This window comes from Haliotis rufescens, unplaced genomic scaffold (assembly GCF_023055435.1).
Source record: "Haliotis rufescens isolate VD_foot unplaced genomic scaffold, xgHalRufe1.0.p SCAF_13, whole genome shotgun sequence".
Taxonomy (NCBI): Eukaryota; Metazoa; Mollusca; class Gastropoda; order Lepetellida; family Haliotidae; genus Haliotis; species Haliotis rufescens.
The window spans coordinates 6,719,552-6,741,988 of NW_025963813.1; the positions used below are offsets into that span (position 1 = coordinate 6,719,552).

General features: G+C 41.0%; 1 protein-coding gene across 3 annotated transcripts in view; it reads left to right on the forward strand.

Moving 5' to 3' along the window:
- The window catches only part of LOC124119737 (phosphatidylinositol 4,5-bisphosphate 3-kinase catalytic subunit beta isoform-like), a 54,392-nt gene extending 33,542 nt beyond the window's left edge, over window positions 1–20,850 (forward strand). For all 3 annotated transcript variants that reach the window (XM_046482369.2, XM_046482370.2, XM_046482371.2), the window contains 12 exons: window positions 1,977–2,030; window positions 3,314–3,505; window positions 5,354–5,478; window positions 5,928–6,077; window positions 6,920–7,091; window positions 8,183–8,301; window positions 9,603–9,706; window positions 11,477–11,555; window positions 12,430–12,594; window positions 17,602–17,719; window positions 18,677–18,822; window positions 20,194–20,850. In XM_046482369.2, coding sequence (XP_046338325.2) covers window positions 1,977–2,030; window positions 3,314–3,505; window positions 5,354–5,478; window positions 5,928–6,077; window positions 6,920–7,091; window positions 8,183–8,301; window positions 9,603–9,706; window positions 11,477–11,555; window positions 12,430–12,594; window positions 17,602–17,719; window positions 18,677–18,822; window positions 20,194–20,455 — 1,686 coding nt within the window. In that variant the 3' untranslated portion in view covers window positions 20,456–20,850. The remainder of the gene's footprint in view (window positions 1–1,976; window positions 2,031–3,313; window positions 3,506–5,353; window positions 5,479–5,927; window positions 6,078–6,919; window positions 7,092–8,182; window positions 8,302–9,602; window positions 9,707–11,476; window positions 11,556–12,429; window positions 12,595–17,601; window positions 17,720–18,676; window positions 18,823–20,193) is intronic.
- The last annotated feature ends 1,587 nt before the right edge of the window (window positions 20,851–22,437 follow it).

Sequence of the window (22,437 nt, forward strand, 5' to 3'; positions counted from 1 at the left end):
TGGTGAATAACGCTTATATAAGACTTTATTCTACCACCAAAAACGATCAATTATCTTTTGGAGCACATTTGCAGTTATGCAATCTTAAATAATCTTATTGTTATAGGCAAAACATGATTCATCCAGATAGTTAAAAAATGAAAGCTACGGTGTTATAAGATTGCAAAGGTTGGGCTTGTCATGTTAATTTTATGATGCACTGAGGCGGCCACTTGTGACATGAATTTCATGATTGACCTCGATAACATTAAGATGCTAAGAATTCAGTGTTGTCGAACTGTGTTTTGTTTGTGTGTTGATGGTTTGTTTCGTATTTCAAGTATTACCTCCTGACTGTGAAATGGTTTCTCAAATTAATTATTTGTGTGAGGTTTTCTTATAAACACCAATGTAACCATGGTAATCTATCATTTTGTCAATTAATGTTAATGTCATCAATGCTGTTTTGCACTGACAATTTAATGGAATTAATAAAATCATTTGTATATGTACAATAGAGAACACGAACAAGGGAACCAGGTTGTGTAGAAATCATCGAAATAATTTGTAAATTTGAAGCTTTGTGCTTGAGGCTTAAACAAGTGCTGGTGTCTGACACAAAGGGTTAACTGATACCACAAGCAATTATCAGTGCTTTTGGCATTTTTCCAGTTAGTGTTAGTTGCTTGTTGTACTCCATGCAAAATGTTCATTTTAGATAATCCAGAGTTACCTCCCCTTTGCTTACCACCTGGCCTGGGACAAGTGCTATGATTGTTTGCTGTGTGATGTATCGATTGATTACATTTTAGAAAATAACCAAGCATCACTGCAGAACCCCCTCCCTTCGTGGATTTTCCTGATCATTTGACACCATTTGCCTTTGTTAGTTATTTTAAGGTGTTTTATGACAGTTTCAAGAAAATAAACATACAACAATTGATCCTCCTGACTCGTGCTATCAAGTAATTGTAGTTGGACAAAAGTTTTCTTTTGATTTATTGTAGTTTTTTTTAAATAATGTTAAAGAGATGTGAGTATTATTTTCATTTAGCCATTTTTATTAAACTTTGTGCATAAATTTCCCTTCAATAACTCTTGTGTGGCTTGCTTTTGATGGAAATGAATGATAAATTTTGTAGTCTTTATAATGAATGTAAAATCAGCTGTGAAAGTTAAAATTTCATTTTAGAAACAGACGGGTTTATATACTGGGCTTGTAATAAGTAAAAGCAAGGATGGTTCCTTCCCCCTTGTAACTGGAGGGGCATATATGCAGCATATATGAAAACAAATGTAAATCAATAATGCTGGGGATTTATTTGGCTTATCTGACTCACTCGGCATTAAGACTATTAAAAAGGTTTTGAAAATAAATGCGTCAAATTTCAATTTAAGTCTTAACACTATGTACATGGTACAGTGTAGATACACGGTGCGCACCGTAAATTTATAATGATAAATTGTTTATTAACATATAGGTAGGACTCATTTTGCCAACAAAGTCATTTCATTCCTGTTTCAAATGTTCCATGTGTGAAACGATACTGGATTGAAATATGAATCAGTACAGGTTTAAAATATGAATCGACACAGGTAATGAATCGATCATATCATCTGAGAATTGTATCGATGTATTGGTGATTCGTGCCATCCCTGTAAAATGCCATCAGAATTTAATGAAATAACTAATGTAAAACAATCCATAATAACTTTGATTTTTCCAGTTTGCCTAAATTCCCAAATAATTCACTGATAGATGATAACACAATAAATCGAATGATAAATAGAAACATGAATAATGATGAAGTCATTCGTTTCAATTAATCAAAATGGAGTTTGCCACTTTTGAAAATCTGTTAAAAATATAAATAACTTATAAATGGTTATTTTCTAGCTCCAGTAGAGTTTTATTGCGTCAATGAGGCTGAGGATGATAGTGCTTCTTTAAGATGAAGATGTATTGTATCCCAGTATATGGGTAGTCTGTGTTGCAGGTGCTTGAATGTGCTGCCAAGAACATGGAGCCGAGTGGAGCCCCTGGATCCGCTGTAAGTTGATACTGATACGTCTACCGCAAATGTATCATGGGTCAAAGTAGTTGGATGTAGGAGAAAAGATTGACAGGTTTACGGTGTTCCTGACTGTGCAAGTCAAACCTCCTCAGCTGCTTGACCTGCTCCTCGGACATCTGACCACTGTGTTCACTGTGTGTGGCCACTGTGAGGTTGGTCTTATGTGATGAACTCTTGGTCCCACTTGCTCAGATGACATGGAGCATTATTCAATTATTTGTCATAGATTTGAATTAATTGGGACACAAGGCTAGCAAGTAGACCCAAGCGTGAGTATGGTTTTATACCGCTTTTAGCAATATTCCATGAATATCACGGCGGGGGAGACCCAAAATGGGCTTCACACATTGTACCCATGTGGGGAACTGAACCTGGGCCTTCGGCGTGACAAGCGAACGCTTCAACCATAAGGCTACCCCTACCGCCCCATAGAACATCACACAGGGATACCTGTGACATGAACCAAACAATAACTTTTTAATTATTGAAATACACATTTACATTAAAATAACTTACAAAGTCATTACTGTTTTTGTAGTTTATGTTGTACTGTTCCACTGGTGCATGGGTGGCCCCGTTGTCTAAGGTGCTGCAATTCACTGTGAAGAGTTATGTCCCTTAGGTGCAGAGATCATAAGTTTAGTTCCCTGATTATGATCCTTGATTGGTTACCACCATGCCAAAGCTTGGGATCAGTACTGAAAAACTGAAATACTGTTCAAAGCGGCATTTAACCTGATGCACACACTCCCTCACCATCTTTATAAACCTGTCACCGTGTTACCCTATACTACATTAGGTTGCCGATAACCTCGGGTAAACCTTGTAACCAGCTCATCTTCCTAACCTAGGTTTTGAAGCGGTTCTCTTCCAAAGCCTGGTTTTGAAATAAGTCGCTTCTAAACCTGCTTTGCAACCTCACATATCATGCTAAGTTTTGTAACCTACCGGTACTGTTTTCACACTGAGCTACCGGGGCAGGTGATGAGAAGCTGTTCAGTTTTACATGTCATGACTCCAGCTGGTCCTTGCTGCACATGTTTTTCCCTCGCACACTTTGATCGAATTCTTTTTATACCACAACTCACTGTATTGTTTCACTATAAGGTATGTCGATATTTTCTTATTTTTCTGGTATTTCTTGCATTTAGACGGTTCATAAGTAGGATAAAACACGCCGCGCTTGCAGTTTTACATTTTCAACCCAAACTCGGAGACGTGTTGATCTCACTCTGAAATAACTAATTGACTCACTCCAGATGATGAAAGTGAGCAAGTCCCACCTGGAGCAGCTGATGATGATTGTCCAGAGGGACTCCCTCATCCCGTTGTTTGAACAAGACAAGGAGCTTCTGTGGATGATGAGGTACGAGTGTTGCCACAAGTTTCCCCACGCTCTACCCAAGGTGCTCAGCTCCGTCAAGTGGAACAGTCACATCGATGTGGCCAAGGTAAGGAGACCAGTGTCGTGGTAGAAGGAGTACCCTGTGGGGATGCCGGTGTAGCATTGGTCCCCAGCAACGTATGCTGGTTGTAAGAGGCGACCAAATGTCTTCAGGATCAGTGTCTTGGCTGGTTGCATGTCATCGTATCATGACTGGGTTGTCTGGTCCAGACTTGATTATTTACAGGCCGACATATAGCTGGAATATTGCTGAGTGTGCTGATGGACAACAAACAAACTACATAACATCAATCACTGGTCCAGTGGGCCACGTAAGGGCCGTATCGGTGTATATGTACCGCAAGAAAATTTACAGATATGAATCCAGTTAAATTTGAAAGTGAAGTAATATGGTCATTAATGAGTAATACGTCCTACTTTTTACATTAGACTATGATTCACATTAAAAAATGATATCAGTCTTCACAATATATATCAGCGATCATATTACACAGGTGAGGTAAATCAATACCGTATTCGACGTAATAAGCGCCCTGCTCTAATAAGTGCCCACGGCGATATTTGCACATATATTGGCTAGTGAACAATCCCAATTAGCACCCCTTCAGATTGATCAATGTACTTATTTTTTTGTGTTTTATATGCACTCGTGTGTTATATGCACCATTAATTATAGGCAATTAAATTCAGGAAAATATATCTGTCGTGTATGATACGCACAGACTTTTCTTTTGTATCATTTCAGGCTGTCAGCATTAACCATGACATTTACGATCTTTCAACTCTGTTTTTTTCTCACCAAAATTATATTCTAATAAGAGCCCCCTTTTTCTAATTATAAGAGTGCCCTGGGCACTTATTACGTCGAATATGGTACACATGGAGATTCTGTATGTCAAATGGGAATTCTAAAAGCAAGGCCAATCATTTAGCAGCTATTGTATTCTCTTTTATTTGATTGGCTAATACATGTATTCATTGGCAATAACTCGAGCTCGGCTTGTGTTGTGACTCAGTCATTTAATCTGATCATTTTGTGGCGAAACTGTCAAAACAACAGTAAATAAGACTTTCTTTTGCGAACCTGAAGTTACTTTGGTTTTGTCTTCCATACGAGATATGGTTGTGGTTCTTTTAATAAGCTGATAGATAATGTCTCTCACAGCAGACATAGTCACACTGGTGGAATTAAATTTCAAGATTGTTTGTGTTTGATATAAAACGTGTTGTTTCTATAATCGGTCAAACACAAGATGCAGTTAATGAAATCTTGCTTTTTATTTACTACATTCAAGTTAACCAGCAATGTTTGAGTGTTTTTTTAGCTTTACAAAGTGTTTTGTACTCCTCAAAGTATGTCAGAACTCCTCCATCACAGATTAATGTGGTACATACTCCTCTAGTTGAAAACTTAGCTGGAGCACTGCTGGTTTGTCTTGCCCAGACTCGTTTATTTACAGGCCACAATCATATGGTGGGAGTGCAAGGGGAGAAGTAGGTGCCAGGATTGTAAGTTGGAGTCGATTATTTACACGCCACAATCATATGGTGGTAGTGCGAGGGGAGAAGTAGGTGCCAGGATTCTTAAGTCGGAGTACCAGATTCAGCTTTAGGATCCGTGGTTCTGATCTGAGATGGGGGTATAGTTTGAAGGATACTTCTGAGGGTTTATATCAGCTGTGCAGAATTACATCCCTTAGCCGTGCCAGGATATGCTTGTTGTGAGTTTGAATTTTGTATGTTGTATGCTTTATTTTTCTATTTTAAGATTTAGCAGTTGGGCATATAAAAACATTTGATTTCTGTTTCTGACTCTGTTTTTGACTCTAGTCGGTCAAATCTGAACTGAAAAATAAAAAAAGATAAAAATTAACTGTTGATATACTGTTGGCAGATGATCGCAGTGCTGCAGACCTGGCCACAACTGGATGTGGACTATGCACTTCAACTACTGGACTTCAATTACCCAGACAAGAACATACGCAAGTTCGCTGTTAGTTGTCTGGATAACACAGACACGTGAGTTTCCATAGTTACACATTCCTTAGAATGGCAAATGCTTGATTAAGTGTTGGATTCAAACACCATTGTGTTTGTTGGCTATCCTGTTGTAAACTACTCAAGAAAAGTTAAGGATCCCCATGGGTTTTTTCTATAATTGTAGTTACTCTGTCATGTAATGCCATGTGATGACAGAATAACTATAGAAATATGAAAGAACCGATAGTTTGTGAACTTCCTTTCCTCAGTGTATGATGAAAGGGAAATAACATACAGAGATGTCCATTCTAAGAATAAGCTGATGAAGTGATGTCAGGTGACATTTGAGGCCAAGGACGAAGGGGAATGCAGGGTTGAGAATCTTCCTCATGTCCACAAATTTTAGCGACCACAAATATGTCAAAATTTGATGGCTTCCCCCATAAACACCCCAATTTATGGACCATTTGTCCTCACCTCGTCCACAGGTTCAGTGATGAAGAGTTATCCCGCTACCTGCTGCAGCTAGTGCAGGCGTTGAAGTACGAGACTCACCTGTGCTGCCCCCTGGTGGAGTTCCTGCTCACTAGAGCACTCGGCAACCAGCACATCGGACATCAACTCTTCTGGCTGCTCAAGTATGCTGTTCTTATTGTCTTCTAACTCTGTTTCGGTGTTGTGGTAGATTGCAAGGCCATATTTTGTTTTCTCTCTCTTGGCAGTGGGGGGTTCGGGTAGCCTGGTGGTTAAAGTATTTGCTTGTCACGCCGAAGACCCAGGTTCAACTCCTGACATTGGTACAATGTGTGAAGCCCATTTCTTCGTCTGGAATATTGCTAAAAGCGGCGTCAAATCTCACTCACTCACTCACTCACTCACTCACTCACTCACTCACTCACTCACTCTTTATTTCAGAGATATTATAATATTGTATTTTTGCACTGTATTCAATGCAATGATATAAAATTTAAGCAAAGGCTTTTTTAATCGTGACTATCACATTAATTTTAAAATGAAAACATTTGCTGCTGCCTTGGACCAGAATATTGGCCTCTGATCAGGTCTAGATTAATCCATTATGGCCTCATTGTTTTATCAAGTAGTAATTTAAGCGGCTTCTTGTCATTTGTCACTTTGTCATACATAGTGTGCTTCAACCAATCGTTGATAACAGGTTTCAAAAGTTACTTCCCAGTGTGAAATTATGTTGTAAACGTGAATTATTGAAAGAAGGACATCATGTGATTAAGAGATTATTCCGCTCTTTGCATATCATAAGTATCATATTAAGCATAAAAATATGAATTATGTTCACAAAGGCATGGATTATATTATTCGTGTTCCTATACCGATCTAAGCCACGAATAACTGTCATTACTGCTGATGCAACTGAAATCAATACATACACACTCACCTTATATGATGAAGTTTACGTGACTGATCATCTCCCTTGACTGACTCCCAATGACTGTGTTGTCAGGTCGGAGATGTACAACCCGTACGTGAGTGTACAGTACCGGCTCATCCTGGAGGTGTACCTGGTGGCGAGCGGCGAGCATATGATGGCGCTACACAAGCAGCAGGAAGCTCTCGGCAAACTCTGCGTCGTGAACGGGTTGATCAAGAGTGAGCGATACAACATGGGTGATCAGGTCAGTTGTGCTTGTTCGTTCTTGATCACTGAATGGATCTTTGTTCAAGTTACGCTGCAGTTTGTGTAACAATGTCAAACGTGAAACCATGTAACGTATGTTCTACACGATTTCATTTTGTTCTGGACCGCGTTCCCCGGGCGCGTCATACCAAAAGACGTTAATAGATGGTACTTGTTGTTACCCTGCTTGGGCCTGGGCATTAAGGGGCTAAAACAAGGACTGGTCGGCTCGGAGTCAGTAAAATGTGTCTGAGTGGGGTATTCATGTTAAACTGCAGCATGGTGTCTCAGTGAGCTAGCACTATAAATCGACATCAGTCCGGTCTAGTACAAGCAGCCACATACACACACACACGTGCATGCTATATAAGTGCAATAATCTTGGACGCGACGTTAAACCCCATTTCGCCTCACCTCATTTTGTTCTACTTGTTCTGTTGTTGTGTTTTTGTCCTCTCACTCGTGTCTACGACAGCAGGCATCGTTATGAATTAGTTTATTTGTTTCACTGTTTGACACCAGCTTCCTCATGCCTGTCTCGCGGTGCAGTCTCTACAAGTATCTGCACCCCACCGTCCAACCGTGGGATAAATGCATACTGTGAGATAGGATTAGTTTTAAGTTTTAAATTTTACATTAATTTGTATATTTATACATCTCACACGCCATGTGCCCTCCCGACCATCCCCGCATCACAGCTCCACCAACCAGTCAGCTGGGGTAGTCACGTCGTATCGTATGAAGTTGCGTGGGATTACAGTGTGTGACTGATTTTAGGGGTGGTGACCATGGTGATGCTGGGATGTGTTCGGGCGAAAGAAAAAGGAAGAATTGCGTAGTGTGAGATGGGATAAGTATATAAATATACACTTTAATGTAAAATTTACAATTTGGTCTGAGAAAAAATTCAAAACAGATAAAATTTGCTCCTTTTAGGGATACAATATATAAGTTACCAAACTGGGATTCTGAGTGTAGTAAGAATTCCAAATGAAATGTTTATCATGTACAAAAGTTTCCACTCACTCACTCACTCACTCACTCACTCACTCACTCACTCACTCACTCACCCACTCACTTGTGTTTCAGAAGTCCCATGAGCAAGCCAAGAAGGACATGCAGGCTGTACTCCAACAAAAGACCTACCAGGACATCCTCTCCAACCTCTGCAGCCCTCTGTCCCCTCTCTTCAGGCTCAGAAGTCTAGAGTAAGTCCCCATTTTAATCTGGTGCTGACCCAGTGTGTTAGTAGTGGCCCCCAGCAACCTATGCTTGTCTCCCTGTGAGGATTCCAGGTCAGAATAGGTCCCCAGCAACCTATGCTTGTCTCCCTGTGGGGATTTTGGGTCATATTAGGTCCCCAGCAACCTATGCTTGTCTCCCCATAAGGATTTCAGTTTAGAATTTACCCCCCCCCCCCCAGCAACCTATGCTTGTCTCCCTGTGATGATTTCGGGTCAGAATAGGTCCCCAGCAACCTATGCTTGTCTCCCTGTGGGGATTTTGGGTCAGATTAGGTCCCCAGCAACCTATGCTTGTCTCCCTGTGGGGATTTTGGGTCAGATTAGGTCCCCAGCAACCTATGCTTGTCTCCCCATAAGGATTTCAGTTTAGAATTTACCCCCCCCCCAGCAACCTATGCTTGTCTCCCTGTGATGATTTCGGGTCAGAATAGGTCCCCAGCAACCTATGCTTGTCTCCCTGTGGGGATTTTGGGTCAGATTAGGTCCCCAGCAACCTATGCTTGTCTCCCTGTGGGGATTTTGGGTCAGATTAGGTCCCCAGCAACCTATGCTTGTCTCCCAATAAGGATTTCAGTTTAGAATTGACCCCCCAGCAACTTATGCTAACAGAAAATATCCCTGTGATATTCCTGGAATATTTTTGGCTGTAACTTAGAACACAATCTGTTCTCTCACTCAGGATGTGATGTGGCCTTGTGTGCTGTACACCTCTGCGTTATGAGATTCTCACTTTTGAAAGATAATGTTACGTTTTCCCTATATATGGAGACTACCTCCATGGTTTAGTTGACAGTATACACCAGCTGTGCGATCCAATACGTATCACGATACTTGCATGTGCTCTTATCCTTGGGGCGTAAGCCATCTTTTTCATAGACAGGATGGCCAAATACGATTTACAGTTGTCAGGAATGGCACAATGGATGAAAATATTTCGGTTTCACTACTCATTTTCTCCAGTCATTAGTGTTTAGTGTAACATTTATTATAAAATACATCTAATGTAAGAATCGATGCTTTTAATTTAGTGTGCGATTGTGATCATTAGTTGTATTGAGAAGTAAAGAAATTGCGATCCACCGATGCAATGGTGTATCATCCCATTACTTTTAGATAGCATGGTAGATATTAAAGCTTTTACTTGTCACACCACAGGATCTGTTGCCCACATTCTTGGTGTCACTTGGCTATATCCATGAATATTGCTGAGAGTGGCTTAAAACGGAATTTCAATGAAATATAACTTTGGTTTGTTTCATTTACAGCATAGACAAGTGCAAGTTCATGAAGTCGAAGAAGAGGCCTCTGTGGTTGGTGTGGAAGGATGAAGCTGGTCAAGACATGTCCCTTATATATAAGAATGGAGATGGTTAGTGAGCAGAAGATCCCGGTTTCTTTTGGAAATCTGTTTTGTGACTAATAATGCTTTCTATTGGAAGTCTGTTTTACCGTACTTGACGTTTCACAGTGCTTTAGCTTCCCTACCTTTACAGACAGTACTGGAACAGAGAGACAGGTATCCACCTTGGCCCGTACTCCCTCATATTCTGCCAACATGACAGACGTCCTTACAGTGAGCCGAGGCTTACCTCTGATACTTCTAAGTTATCCTGACGGTTTTCCGGTGGCTTTGCTCAAGTATATCCTTTTCTGACGTATATTCCACTTCTCTGCGGTATAATTCTGCTTTTTGCTGTTTATTTTCGCAGAACAATTGCGACCAAGTAACTTAGCACATTTTCATGGCAAGGTTGCCATCTTGAATTTATCCAATCTTGTGGGTTCTTATTTGAACTATCTACTTCGTTGTTTGCTTTATGTTTTTAGAAGTTTATGGTAAATCTCTCATTTATTTTCTTGTAAATGACCTGTTAACATATGTCTTATGATATATATGTGGAATAAGTTTTTGTTGCCTGTTTTGCACTCTACACACAGTGTTAGTGTTTGGGTGCATGGATCAACTTGTTTTCCATGAACATGTTTATATTCTATGAGATGTGAATTGTTTTAAAAACCTAACATGGGGAATGTGTGCTCTGGTCCCCAAGAAAGGTTCCACGAAGCTGAGTATGATTGACAGTCTCGCTCTTTTCAACAAGAACTAACAAGTTCGACCAACTCACTTTTAGATGCTTTCATTCAATGCACTCCGCCACCAGGACCAGCCCACAACCCTCACGAGATTCAAGCACTTTCATTTACGATGGACCTCCATGTCAACAGGAGGGAACCTTACCTGGCACACTTTGCAGTGATTCCTCAGTGTGACTGGGGTTTATTACAGCAAGCCTGCCTTCCCTGTCAGCCATGGACTACTTCAAGCAAGGTCTGCCTCCACTGCCTCCCCGTTCTGGCGCCACTGATCTGCCACGGATCTGCTGTCATACAGTGATGCATATGAGGGAGTACCAAGCTCCTCACAGTGAGCCGAGACCTACCTCTGAATCTTGAATATCATCTTGAAAATCCCATTCCGAAGCTCCCTGTACCATCGCTGCCATTAGTGAAAGCTCCCCACTGTGATAGATGGCTTCAACCATGTTTGGAGTTGAACTTGCCAACTAACCATTATGTTTTCAAACAAGTGATGACTGCCAGGACGCCGAATACTCTTAACCCTGCTAAATTATTTTTGCTTTGTTTGTCAGTTTGAATTTCTGGCAATAGACTGCTTCAACCGTCTCACTTTTCCTGGGGCGATCGATTAGACTAGTGGTTAAAGCATTCGCTCGTCATGCCGAGGACCCAGATTCGATTCCTAACATGGGTACATTGTGTGAAGCCCATTTCTGGTGTCCCCCGCCGTGATATTGCTGGAATATTGCTTAAAGCGTCGTTAAACCATACTCACTCACTCTCTCTTACTGTCTGTAAGGTAGGGAGGCTAAAGCACTTTTTAGTGTGAGGTAAGTATAAAAACATTGCATTTATCTGTGACACTACAAAAATACTTTCTTTTTGGAAATCTATGTCCTGTGACTATTCGTTAAGACCTGTGGGTTGGTACACCTGTAACCTTGTAATAAGAACAGATTTCCTTTGTCATAGAGTTGCAAATGTTTGAATTTTCAAGGTAGCTTTGAACAATGATTTTGTAGGTTGATGCACCGGTAATACGTGATGATGTTTTATACAGATCTGCGGCAGGACATGTTGACACTGCAGATGCTGGAGATCATGGACAACATCTGGCAGTCAGAGGGCCTTGACCTTCGGTAAGAAGCCATCATTGTATTCTTCAAGTGCAGTTAGATAAACTGAAAGTGATCCGGGGACATTTGATTAGCAATCTTATTTTCGTTCATTTCTGTAGACCCAAAACCATGTAGACCACATTCGCTAATGAACTATTGTTTTCTGATTGGCTGCTTGCTGGTTTTAACATTAACTATAGGAATATGAAAGAATCGGGTGTCATGGCAGTCCAGATTAACTTGAGGAATATGAAAGAATCGGGTGTTCTTTTACTTCTTTTGAGTAGTATCATTATAGGGGATATTGTAGTCTGCTGAACATGAAGTGCATTACCCTTTTGATTATTAGAAATATTTTCCAAATAATTTGGAATATATTCAATTATTCAGCTTTAAAATAAGGCAACCTAAATGTTCCTAAATAATGTTCACTCTATGACACTCGTACACATGGACTTACAGGAAGAAAACTTTGTTTCAATAGTTCTGTCAATCGATTTTGGCCCTCACTTGTGATTATTCAAAGAAAGACAATGATAAGTATTACTTACCCAAACAATAACTTTTCTTGCTAGTTTAGCTGGTGGCCTTAGCAATCCAAGCATCTATAAAAAAGAAAATATAAATGTGGAAAGATTTTGAACATATGACCCAGACATGAAACAGATCGTTGTGTTGTGACAGGTCAGCATCGTCCAATGATTTGCATCATGTAATTCTTTGTAGTAATGACTTTGGTATGATTGGTTAAAAAACCTTTTATCATTGATAATTATTGGTGAGAATATCATCAGGCTATTGATAATTTAGATTTGTTTTTAAGATGTTTACTGGACCCAGACTTAGTTTATTAATTCTCTCATTTATACATATGTTATGTATTTTCTGTGTGAAGGATGAACGTGTACCGTTGCCTAGCAACAGGACAAGAACAGGGTGTGATCGAGGCAGTGGGTCAATCTCAGACGATTGCTAACATACAAAAGTGGTTCAACAGAGGAGCCTTTGACAAGAAGGCAGTATTTGAATGGCTCAAGCACCATCATAAGACTCAGGAGTCGTAAGTCTCATCTTGTACTGATTGTGTAGGAGTGGTCACTTGTTCAGACATGACTACCATAAATTAGGCTTTAAAAAAAAAGAATTGGTTCTCAGGCAATGACTTTTCAAAATATAGTGCAGGTGGGCAGTATTTTTTTTTATTTTGGGGGGGTTATTCAAACTAGTATGTAACCAAATAAACAGTTGTGTAACCAAATAAACAGTATTGCCCAATCGACCTTGGAAAGGGCCTCCCTACACAAATGAATTCCTTGATGAGTAAAATACTGGAATACAGTATTTGACTACCATTTGACTTGGAATATTTAAGGTTTGGGGGGGCTTTTTTAAAATGGAAATTAAAACAAAAAGTGCGGCAAACTTTATAACAATGCGGGCGGTGCCTTATAACCAAGACTATTATTTTTTTTAGTCTTACCGTTGCCATAATCATTACGATTTTTAGCTAACAGGTATTACAATGACAAAGTCAACCGTAAAGGAAAGAATTATATAAATCAATTTGTTCAATAGCAGTGTACCTTCAGTTGTTTACTCATTGCATGTCATTCTCTTGAAGACTGGCAGGACATCCTGTCTAAGAGTACTGTGTAGGGAGCTCCTTATTGTCCCCCGCCGCGCGAAGCGGGGGATATAGTATTCACGACTGTCCGTCCGTCCGTCCGTACGTCCGTCCGTCCGTACGTCCCACCTGTTTGTTGCCGCGATATCTCAAGAACTAAACACTGGATTGTCTTCATATTTGGAACTATGGTGTATATACAGACTCCGCAGACACCAGTCGGTTTTGGTGACCTTGACCCCATTTTCAAGGTCACAGCAGGTAAATCTGCTTTTTGAGTTGGAAAACGGTGTTGCCACGATATCTCAAGAACTAATCGCAGGATTGTCTTCATGTTTGGAACTATGGTGTATATACAGACACCGCAGACACTAGTCGGTTTTGGTGACCTTGACCCCATTTTCAAGGTCACAGCAGGCAAATCTGCTTTTGGAGTTGGAAAACAGAGTTGCCGCGATATCTCAAGAACTAAACACTGGATTGTTTTCATATTTGGGACTATGGTGTATATACAGACTCCGCAGACACCAGTCGGTTTTGGTGACCTTGACCCCATTTTCAAGGTCACAGCAGGCAAATCTGCTTTTGGAGTTGGAAAACGGTGTTGCCGCGATATCTCAAGAACTAATCGCAGGATTGTCTTAATATTTGGAACTATGGTGTATATACAGACTCCGCAGACACCAGTCGGTTTTGGTGACCTTGACCCCATTTTCAAGGTCACAGCAGGTAAATCTGCTTTTGGAGTTGGAAAACGGTGTTGCCACGATATCTCAAGAACTAATCGCAGGATTGTCTTCATGTTTGGAACTATGGTGTATATACAGACACCGCAGACACCAGTCGGTTTTGGTGACCTTGACCCCATTTTCAAGGTCACAGCAGGCAAATCTGCTTTTGGAGTTTGAAAACAGAGTTGCCGCGATATCTCAAGAACTAAACACTGGATTGTTTTCATATATGGGACTATGGTGTATATACAGACACCGCAGACACTAGTCGGTTTTGGTGACCTTGACCCCATTTTCAAGGTCACAGCAGGCAAATCTGCTTTTGGAGTTGGAAAACAGAGTTGCCGCGATATCTCAAGAACTAATCGCAGGATTGTCTTAATATTTGGAACTATGGTGTATATACAGACTCCGCAGACACCAGTCGGTTTTGGTGACCTTGACCCCATTTTCAAGGTCACAGCAGGCAAATCTGCTTTTGGAGTTGGAAAACGGTGTTGCCGCGATATCTCAAGAACTAATCGCAGGATTGTCTTAATATTTGGAACTATGGTGTATATACAGACTCCGCAGACACCAGTCGGTTTTGGTGACCTTGACCCCATTTTCAAGGTCACAGCAGGTAAATCTGCTTTTTGAGTTGGAAAACGGTGTTGCCACGATATCTCGAGAACTAATCGCAGGATTGTCTTCATGTTTGGAACTATGGTGTATATACAGACACCGCAGACACCAGTCGGTTTTGGTGACCTTGACCCCATTTTCAAGGTCACAGCAGGCAAATCTGCTTTTGGAGTTTGAAAACAGAGTTGCCGCGATATCTCAAGAACTAAACACTGGATTGTTTTGATATATGGGACTATGGTGTATATACAGACTCCGCAGACACCAGTCGGTTTTGGTGACCTTGACCCCATTTTCAAGGTCACAGCAGGTAAATCTGCTTTTGGAGTTGGAAAACGGTGTTGCCGCGATATCTCAAGAACTAATCGCAGGATTGTCTTAATATTTGGAACTATGGTGTATATACAGACACCGCAGACACCAGTCGGTTTTGGTGACCTTGACCCTATTTTCAAGGTCACAGCAGGCAAATCTGCTTTTGGAGTTGGAAAACAGAGTTGCCGCGATATCTCAAGAACTAATCGCTGGATTGTCTTCATATTTGGTATTTTGGTGTATATACAGGCGGGGGACATTTCGTCACTTCTGTGACAAATACTTGTTTATGTTACATTTACAGAGCTCCAGAAAATCTTTTAGTGTTGTGGGTATTTTACCCATGCACTTTAAAATCATTGGGTATCAGTAATTCTGTCTGGGTACTAGTTTTTGCACATGTGGGTATTTAAGTTAAATATTTAAAAACACTATTCATCTAGTCCCTGCAAACTGGTGTCGTGTGGGTTCGAGAGCTTTATAGGACTCAAAAATACCACGATACTTCTAAGAGAAAGTGTGATGGCAAATGATCATGATGTGACTGTCATCGTGGAGTTTGGCAAGGTTGGCGGAATGCACGTTTATCTGTAATGTTCGTTGCTTATTTGATACGCTTGGATTTTACTTTACTGCAGATTTCTGCATTTCTGATGCGTATTTTACGCAGATACGCAGCTTATCTGGAGCTCTGCATTTAGATATATTTTGGGTAGTTTCTGGTTCTTTCAAGTTACTGGGGAGTGAGTATGTGAAAATATGTGGAGACTCATCTGAATGTAAACGCCCTAATAGTAGCAATGATGAAGCTCGCAATGGTGGACAGCAATAGAAAATTGAAGTATTAACAAAAGAGCGAGTTGGTTGGTTGGTTTGTTGTTTTGCGCCACACTTGGCAATATTCCAGCTATATGATGGCGGTCTGTAAATAATCGATTCTGGACCAGACATTCCAGTGATTGACATCATGAGCATCCATCCACCCAAATGGGATCAATGACATGCATCAACCAAGTCAGCGAGCCTGACCACTAGATCCCGTTAGTCACCTCTTATGACAAGCATGGATTGCTGAAGAGCTATTCTACCCCAGATCTTCACGGGTCACAAAAGCGAATAACTCATTCATACAAGGATGTACTGTTCCTTTCAGACAGACCACCTCCGTGGTCCTGTGGTAGAGCGTCCGCCCGGAGAGCGGAAGGTCCGGGGTTCGATCCCCGGCCGGGTCATACCAAAAGACGTTAAAAGATGGTACTTGTTGTTACCCTGTCTGGCGCTCGGCATTAAGGGGCTAAAACAAGGACTGGTCGGCTCAGAGTCAGTATACTGTGTCTGAGTGGGGTATTCATGTTAAACTGCGACATGGTATCTCAGTGAGCTAGCACTATAAATCAGCATCAGTCCAGACTAGTACAAGCAGCCACACTAACACATACTCGTACATGCACGTCGCTATATAAGTGCAATAATCTTGGACGCGACGTTAAACCCAATTTCACCTCACCTCACCTTTCAGACAAATGAGTAAAATTACTGAATTTGTTTTAGCCAGATAGGGCATGAGGATTAAGTTACTTTGTTTGATTTGTGAAGGAGCCTTCCATTCACTTTGCAGAGTTATGGTTCTTGCTATACCAGGATACGGTGTAGGGTCAAGTGCATGATTCTCCACAATTACGATCCTTGGCTTCGCAGCCCAGTACTTGTACTCATGTATTTAACAATACAGTGAATGACTTTCAACTCTTTGGGTTTTCCTTCCACAACGATCAGACTTGTGTACCCTGTAGTGATTTAAACGCAGATTAGACCCCAGAAACCTCATGCATCTTGCAAGAGCCAAGTTGGTTAGTTTGTTGTTTAACAATAATTGACAATCCAGTGGTTGATATCATGAGAAGCAGGTTTGGAATGGAGTTTTTCATTATTGATGGTGTCACTCATTGTGCACTGGGGAGTGGAGGGAGTGATGCTCATTCATCAATCACTGAGATTGGTATGGTTATTGTTGAAATAACTGCACATTCTCATGCCACTATGCCATGTTGGGTAATAATATTAGCATAAATTCCCTGTTTGTTATATTTCCTTACAAAATGTGAGATACTTTTCCTGTATCTATTTTTTACTTCCCCCGTGGGGATTCCGGGTTAGAATTGGTCCCCAGCAACCTAGCAACCAGCTTGCAGTTAAGGCGACCAAATGGTGGTCAGCTTGGTGACTTGGTTAATTGCCTTACTACCTGGCCCCACTTGCACAAGGTGATCATAGCGCTAAGACAATTGTAACTCCCATACCTTAACATAGGCTTATGATAGTCTTAGCACTAAGGTTGCTTTGTGAAACTGGGCCCTGATGGCGTGGATCATTGTTCCCAGACTTGTCCAGAATCAATTATTTACATTTTGATGTCATATAGCTGGAATATTGTTGAGTGCGGTGTTAAACAATTAACAGACTATTTATTACTTTAAAATGCTTGTTGACACATGTAATGCAGTCTTGTTAGTAAGGGCAACTTGTTGAGAGTTCAAGAAGAACCAAGGTAATGATGCTGTCGCCTTTCTTCGGTTGCAAGCACAGAAAGCCCTATGTTTGAATGAAAGAACCGTGTGAAGGTGTCTGTTTGGTGTATTTTCTCCTGGAAAAAGTGTTTTAGAAACTGGGACAAGTTGCCAGTTACACCATGCAACAAACGTACCAAACATTGCTTTGAATGACCTTGACCTGCAGTTTACAAGAGTTACTGAAAGCTCTGTGTTTGTTTCAGACTGGACGAGGCAGTAGAGGAGTTCATCCTGTCGTGTGCTGGGTACTGTGTCGCCACCTATGTCCTGGGTATCGGGGACAGACACAACGACAACATTATGCTCAAACAGTCTGGACAGGTAGGAACACTGACTCATCTCCTTGACAATGGGGGGATTCTGGGTTGGAAAAGGTCTCCGGTGTCTGGTGCTTGTTGTAAAAGCTGACCAATGCACAGCCTGTAGAGATTCCGGGTTAGAACAGGTCTCTAGCAACCTAGGCTGATGGTAAGAGGCGACCAATGGTATGGGTGGTCAGACTTGCTGACTTGATTGATAGCGTGTCATTATAACCCACATCTTGGATCGTTGTTCACAGTATAAATCACTGGTTTGTCTGGCCCAGACTAAACTATTTACAGGTAGCTGTCATAGAGCTGGAATATTATTGAGAGAAACATCTTTGATTCATGAGTGTGAGGTGATCAGGCTCAGAGACTTGGCTGGTTGAATGAAGAGTGGTGACTCGTGGTCCTGGGTACAATGCTCAGGTCACAACTCACAAGTTAAGCAACATTGGTCACAGAGGGTAGATGGATGGGTGTCATGTTCTTGAAGTTTCCAGGGCTTCAGTCCAGCCCTACACTGAAACACATGAAGCACAGGTGTCTCCCTAGGCAAGTGACTGTTCGAAATACACCTCTCTTCACCGAGAAGTTGTAATTATTGTACCCTATTGGCTTAGATTTGTGCACTCACCTTCAGACACTGGTTTGACAAGTTGAGACGACCCGTGGAGATCCGGGTTAGAATTGATCTTCAGCAACCCACGCTTGTCGTAAGAGGCTACTAATGGTGACTAAGTTGATGAATGTCATCGTATCCCAATTGCGAAGATCGATGCTCATGACGTCAATCATACAGACTGCCGTCATACAGCTTGAACTTTGCTGGGTGTGGCGTTAAACAACACACAAACAAAATCCAAGTCGAGACCTGATTATTTACAGGCCGTCATGATATCTATCCCTGGCAATAATGCCTACCGCCACTCTGGCTGACGAAATAAATAATTCATGATCCATTTTTCTTTTTCAGTTATTCCACATTGATTTTGGCCATTTCTTGGGCAACTTCAAGAGCAAGTTTGGTGTGAAGCGAGAACGTGTTCCCTTCGTGCTCACGACACATTTCGTCTATGTCATTCAGAAGGGCAAGAGCAACAACTCCGAGAACTTCAAAAGGTAAAAACAGCTGTGTTTGACAGAAGTCCCAAGTAATGCACCATGACCACCCACGAGGTGACCTTATGGATATGTGTCCTCAGAAGACTGACAATGATTGGCTGGTTATAATTTGTGACCTGACTCATTGTTAGTTATACCAAGGTTCCGTCAGTCCGTCCATCAGAAAACTTTGTCCGCGCGATTTCTCTTAATCTATTCAGTGGATTCGTTTCAAACTTAGTACATATAATCTGTGTCATATGGAGGGGTGCAGTCAAAAGAAGAAACTTGTTTTTATTAATTTTCCATTTTTTAATGAATTTTTCAAACCCTAACCCTATCCATTATTTAATTTGAAACTACTGACACACTAGGCGGGTCGGGGGTATTAGTGAGCCATGCTCACTTTTTCCCTTGTTTGTCATCTGTTCCTAACAGTATTGCTTGCTACTCATACTGTCGACCACTGGCTAATGGTCATCGTGATATAGCGTAAAATAACATTCTATCCCACTTGTCCTGCACACATTTGCTACTTCTGTCACTGTATATAGTATTCCCACCTCAGTGGTCTAGTTGTGTATGCCCGGAGAATGGAAAGTCTCACTGACAATGTGGGTAGGCGTTGTGTGTTGTGTGTCAGATGCCCCCCTTTGTAGAGGGATCGTGCAAGAAAAATTCTTACATGTTTTCCCTATGTATGGAGACCGCCTCCATGGTCTTGCGGACAGAGTGTCTCCTTTAGAACGGAAGGCAATTCTTTGTTTCCCCACTGCATCATACCAAAAGATGTTAAAAGATGATACTTGGTGTTCGCCTGCCTGGTGCTCGTCAGTAAGGTTATAAAACCAGACTGGATAGCTCAGAGTCTGTATACTGTGTCAGAGTGGGGTAAAATTGTTAAACCGTGGTATGGTTACTGGGCTAGCTGTATAAAACCAGCAGACACGCATACACACATCGCTGTATAACTGGAATAATCTTGAATGCAATGTTAAACCCCATATGGTACACATGTAACAGCATCGCGAGAAGGCTGTTCCCAGATGCACCCCTGTTAATAGCTAAGGTTTTGCTGTTTATCCTCTGTGAAGGAAATGTTGAAGGTCATGGCTGGTAGTAGGTTTCAGACAACTCATATGTATCAGATATATTATATTCCTCACTGGTAATAGCCTAAGTATATTATTCATAAGAGTATACAGTTATAGCGAACTCAAAGGGCACACTAATTTTAGTTTATTATAACCGTAGTTTGTTTTGAGCATATATAACAAATGATCGTTCCTTATACCCGTCAGTTCTTTATAAGCGTGTTCATTATAACCGTAGTTTGTTATAACTGTAGTTCGTTATAACCGTAGTTCGTTTCCTGTATCTTGTTGCCAGGTTCCAGAGTACCTGTGAGAAGGCGTATCTGATCCTCAGGAAGAAAGCTCCTCTCCTCTTCTCCCTCTTCCTCATGATGCTGTCGTCAGGGATACCGCAGCTCACCTGCACCAAAGACGTAGACTATCTGCGGGAAACTCTCAAACCAGATCTCACCGACGAAGAAGCAAAGGCCCACTTCCAGACCAAGTTCCGAGAAGCTCTGGAAAAGAGTTGGACAACAAGCATCAACTTTTATATTCATCTCATGGCCAACAACTAGATGCAGATTACTGACAGACATGGTTCGGCAGTTGTGTTGTTCATTCTTTGTAAGGATACCAGTATTACAGAGTTGCGAGTTCTTGGTGATAATGTTTACAGGAGGAAACATGGTATATCGTGATATCAACAGAGACTTACCACCGGTTGCAGTTCTTCCAAAAATATTTTTGTCTTACTCACAATAAGATGCTGTATCTTTTGATAACGTCGACAACAATATCATTGATTTCATCAATCACAAGGTTTCATTAGATACTCATTTCCCTGATTACTGTAAATCTTGAAATTAACGCGAGCGTGAATTAAATGCGAAAAATGAGAGTGGTCTTTGCTCGCATTATTAAACATCGCATTTATATCAACAATATGACATTTTGGGTAGCAGAAATACCAACTTAGACATACACTGAAAACAAACAACTATGTATTCCACAACACTGTTTGCAGCTTACTTACTTACTTATATTGGAGATTTAACGTGCGTTTTCCGACTGCAAGCGTATGTCGCACACGGGCCCACCAGGCCATTTAATGTGTTTCCGAAAGGGGAAAAGGACGTGGTGGTGCAACCCAGGAGGGGGGTTTAGGGGTTGCTTATATAGTAATTTTGAGATTTTGACATTTGGAATGAATGCCAAGAGTGGATGGAGGACGAACTAAGGGAGCTGTGTGTGGTGGGTGGTTTGTTAGTTTATGTGATTTTGGTATATTAGTTTATTTGGGGTTTAAATGCGATTAATTAGTCCTGTTTTAATTAAGTATATGCCTAAGGCTTTGAATTTTTCTAATTCATTTTGTGGATTTAGGATTGATTCTAGTGTAAGTCCGGTTTTAAGATTTAGGGTGGTCTGTAGTGTTGTTCGGTGTGTTTGGTAGTGTGTGCAGTGGATGAGTACGTGTTCTGCTGTTTCTTGTTGTTTGCAGTGTGGGCAGGTTCCTGTTGTGTGTAGTTTAGCTATTTTAAGGTGGTTATTTAGTTTGGTGTGGCCTGTTTGCAGTTTAGTCATTATTCTATCGATTTTTTTGGATGGGTGGAGTATTTTTGGTTTAGTTAGGTTTTTTTTAAGAACTTTTCTGATTTGGCTATTTGTGTTTAGGTATATATTTTGCCATTTTTGGTGATTTTTTGTTTAGTGACACTTTTAATTTCTGATTTTGAGATAGGTAGGGTTAAGCTTATTTCTGGGAGTTTAAGGGATAATTTGGCTGCTTATGCTGTTTGCAGCTCTTGTAACAAGTATATAAACAATGTCATTCAAACACTAATCACATCCTGTGAATAGTCACTGCTGGGGTCAAGACAAGAGTTCTACTCACTTATGTTATCACTGATCACACTTGCAAGTCCAGACAGACGCCACCCACGCAACACAGTGTCTTTGTTCTTTGCGACTGCGTCAAAGGCCGACACGAGCCAGCGCGCATGTATTGTTTTAGCTGAAGTACTCTACTCAGCACTAATAAGCGGTGCTATTTGGTGTGTGATTGGACTAATGTAAGGTTGGATTAAGGTGTGGATTCTCCTGTATTTTCTTAAGATATAAATCCACTGATGCTTGAGAGGAGGGGGTGTCGCATTCATATTGAGACGCATTTTTGGCTAGGGGCCAGCGGTCACATTCTTTTGGAGACGCATTAATTTCATGATTTACAGTATCTGTGTTATTTCATCCATATAAGGATGTTGAGACCATGACAGAGTAGAGGCTCTCCTGCCGAAATAATGGATCCTCAAAGATCAGCTGAGTTGATACCGAGTCTTGTTCCTCATCAGTGATCAATCTGAAACATCCGACCACCTCCAAATGTTTTCACAAGGGTGAGATTCTGTTTGTCATCCAAATCATTCTTCTAACTTTCTCAGTTCGAAAATCGTCATAAGCAGTTCCTTGAGTGTAAAAAGTACAATCTCACTGAATCAGATCTTAGTTCTCGCTATCGCTAAACAAAGATCTGAGGACATCCCATTATGGGTCACGT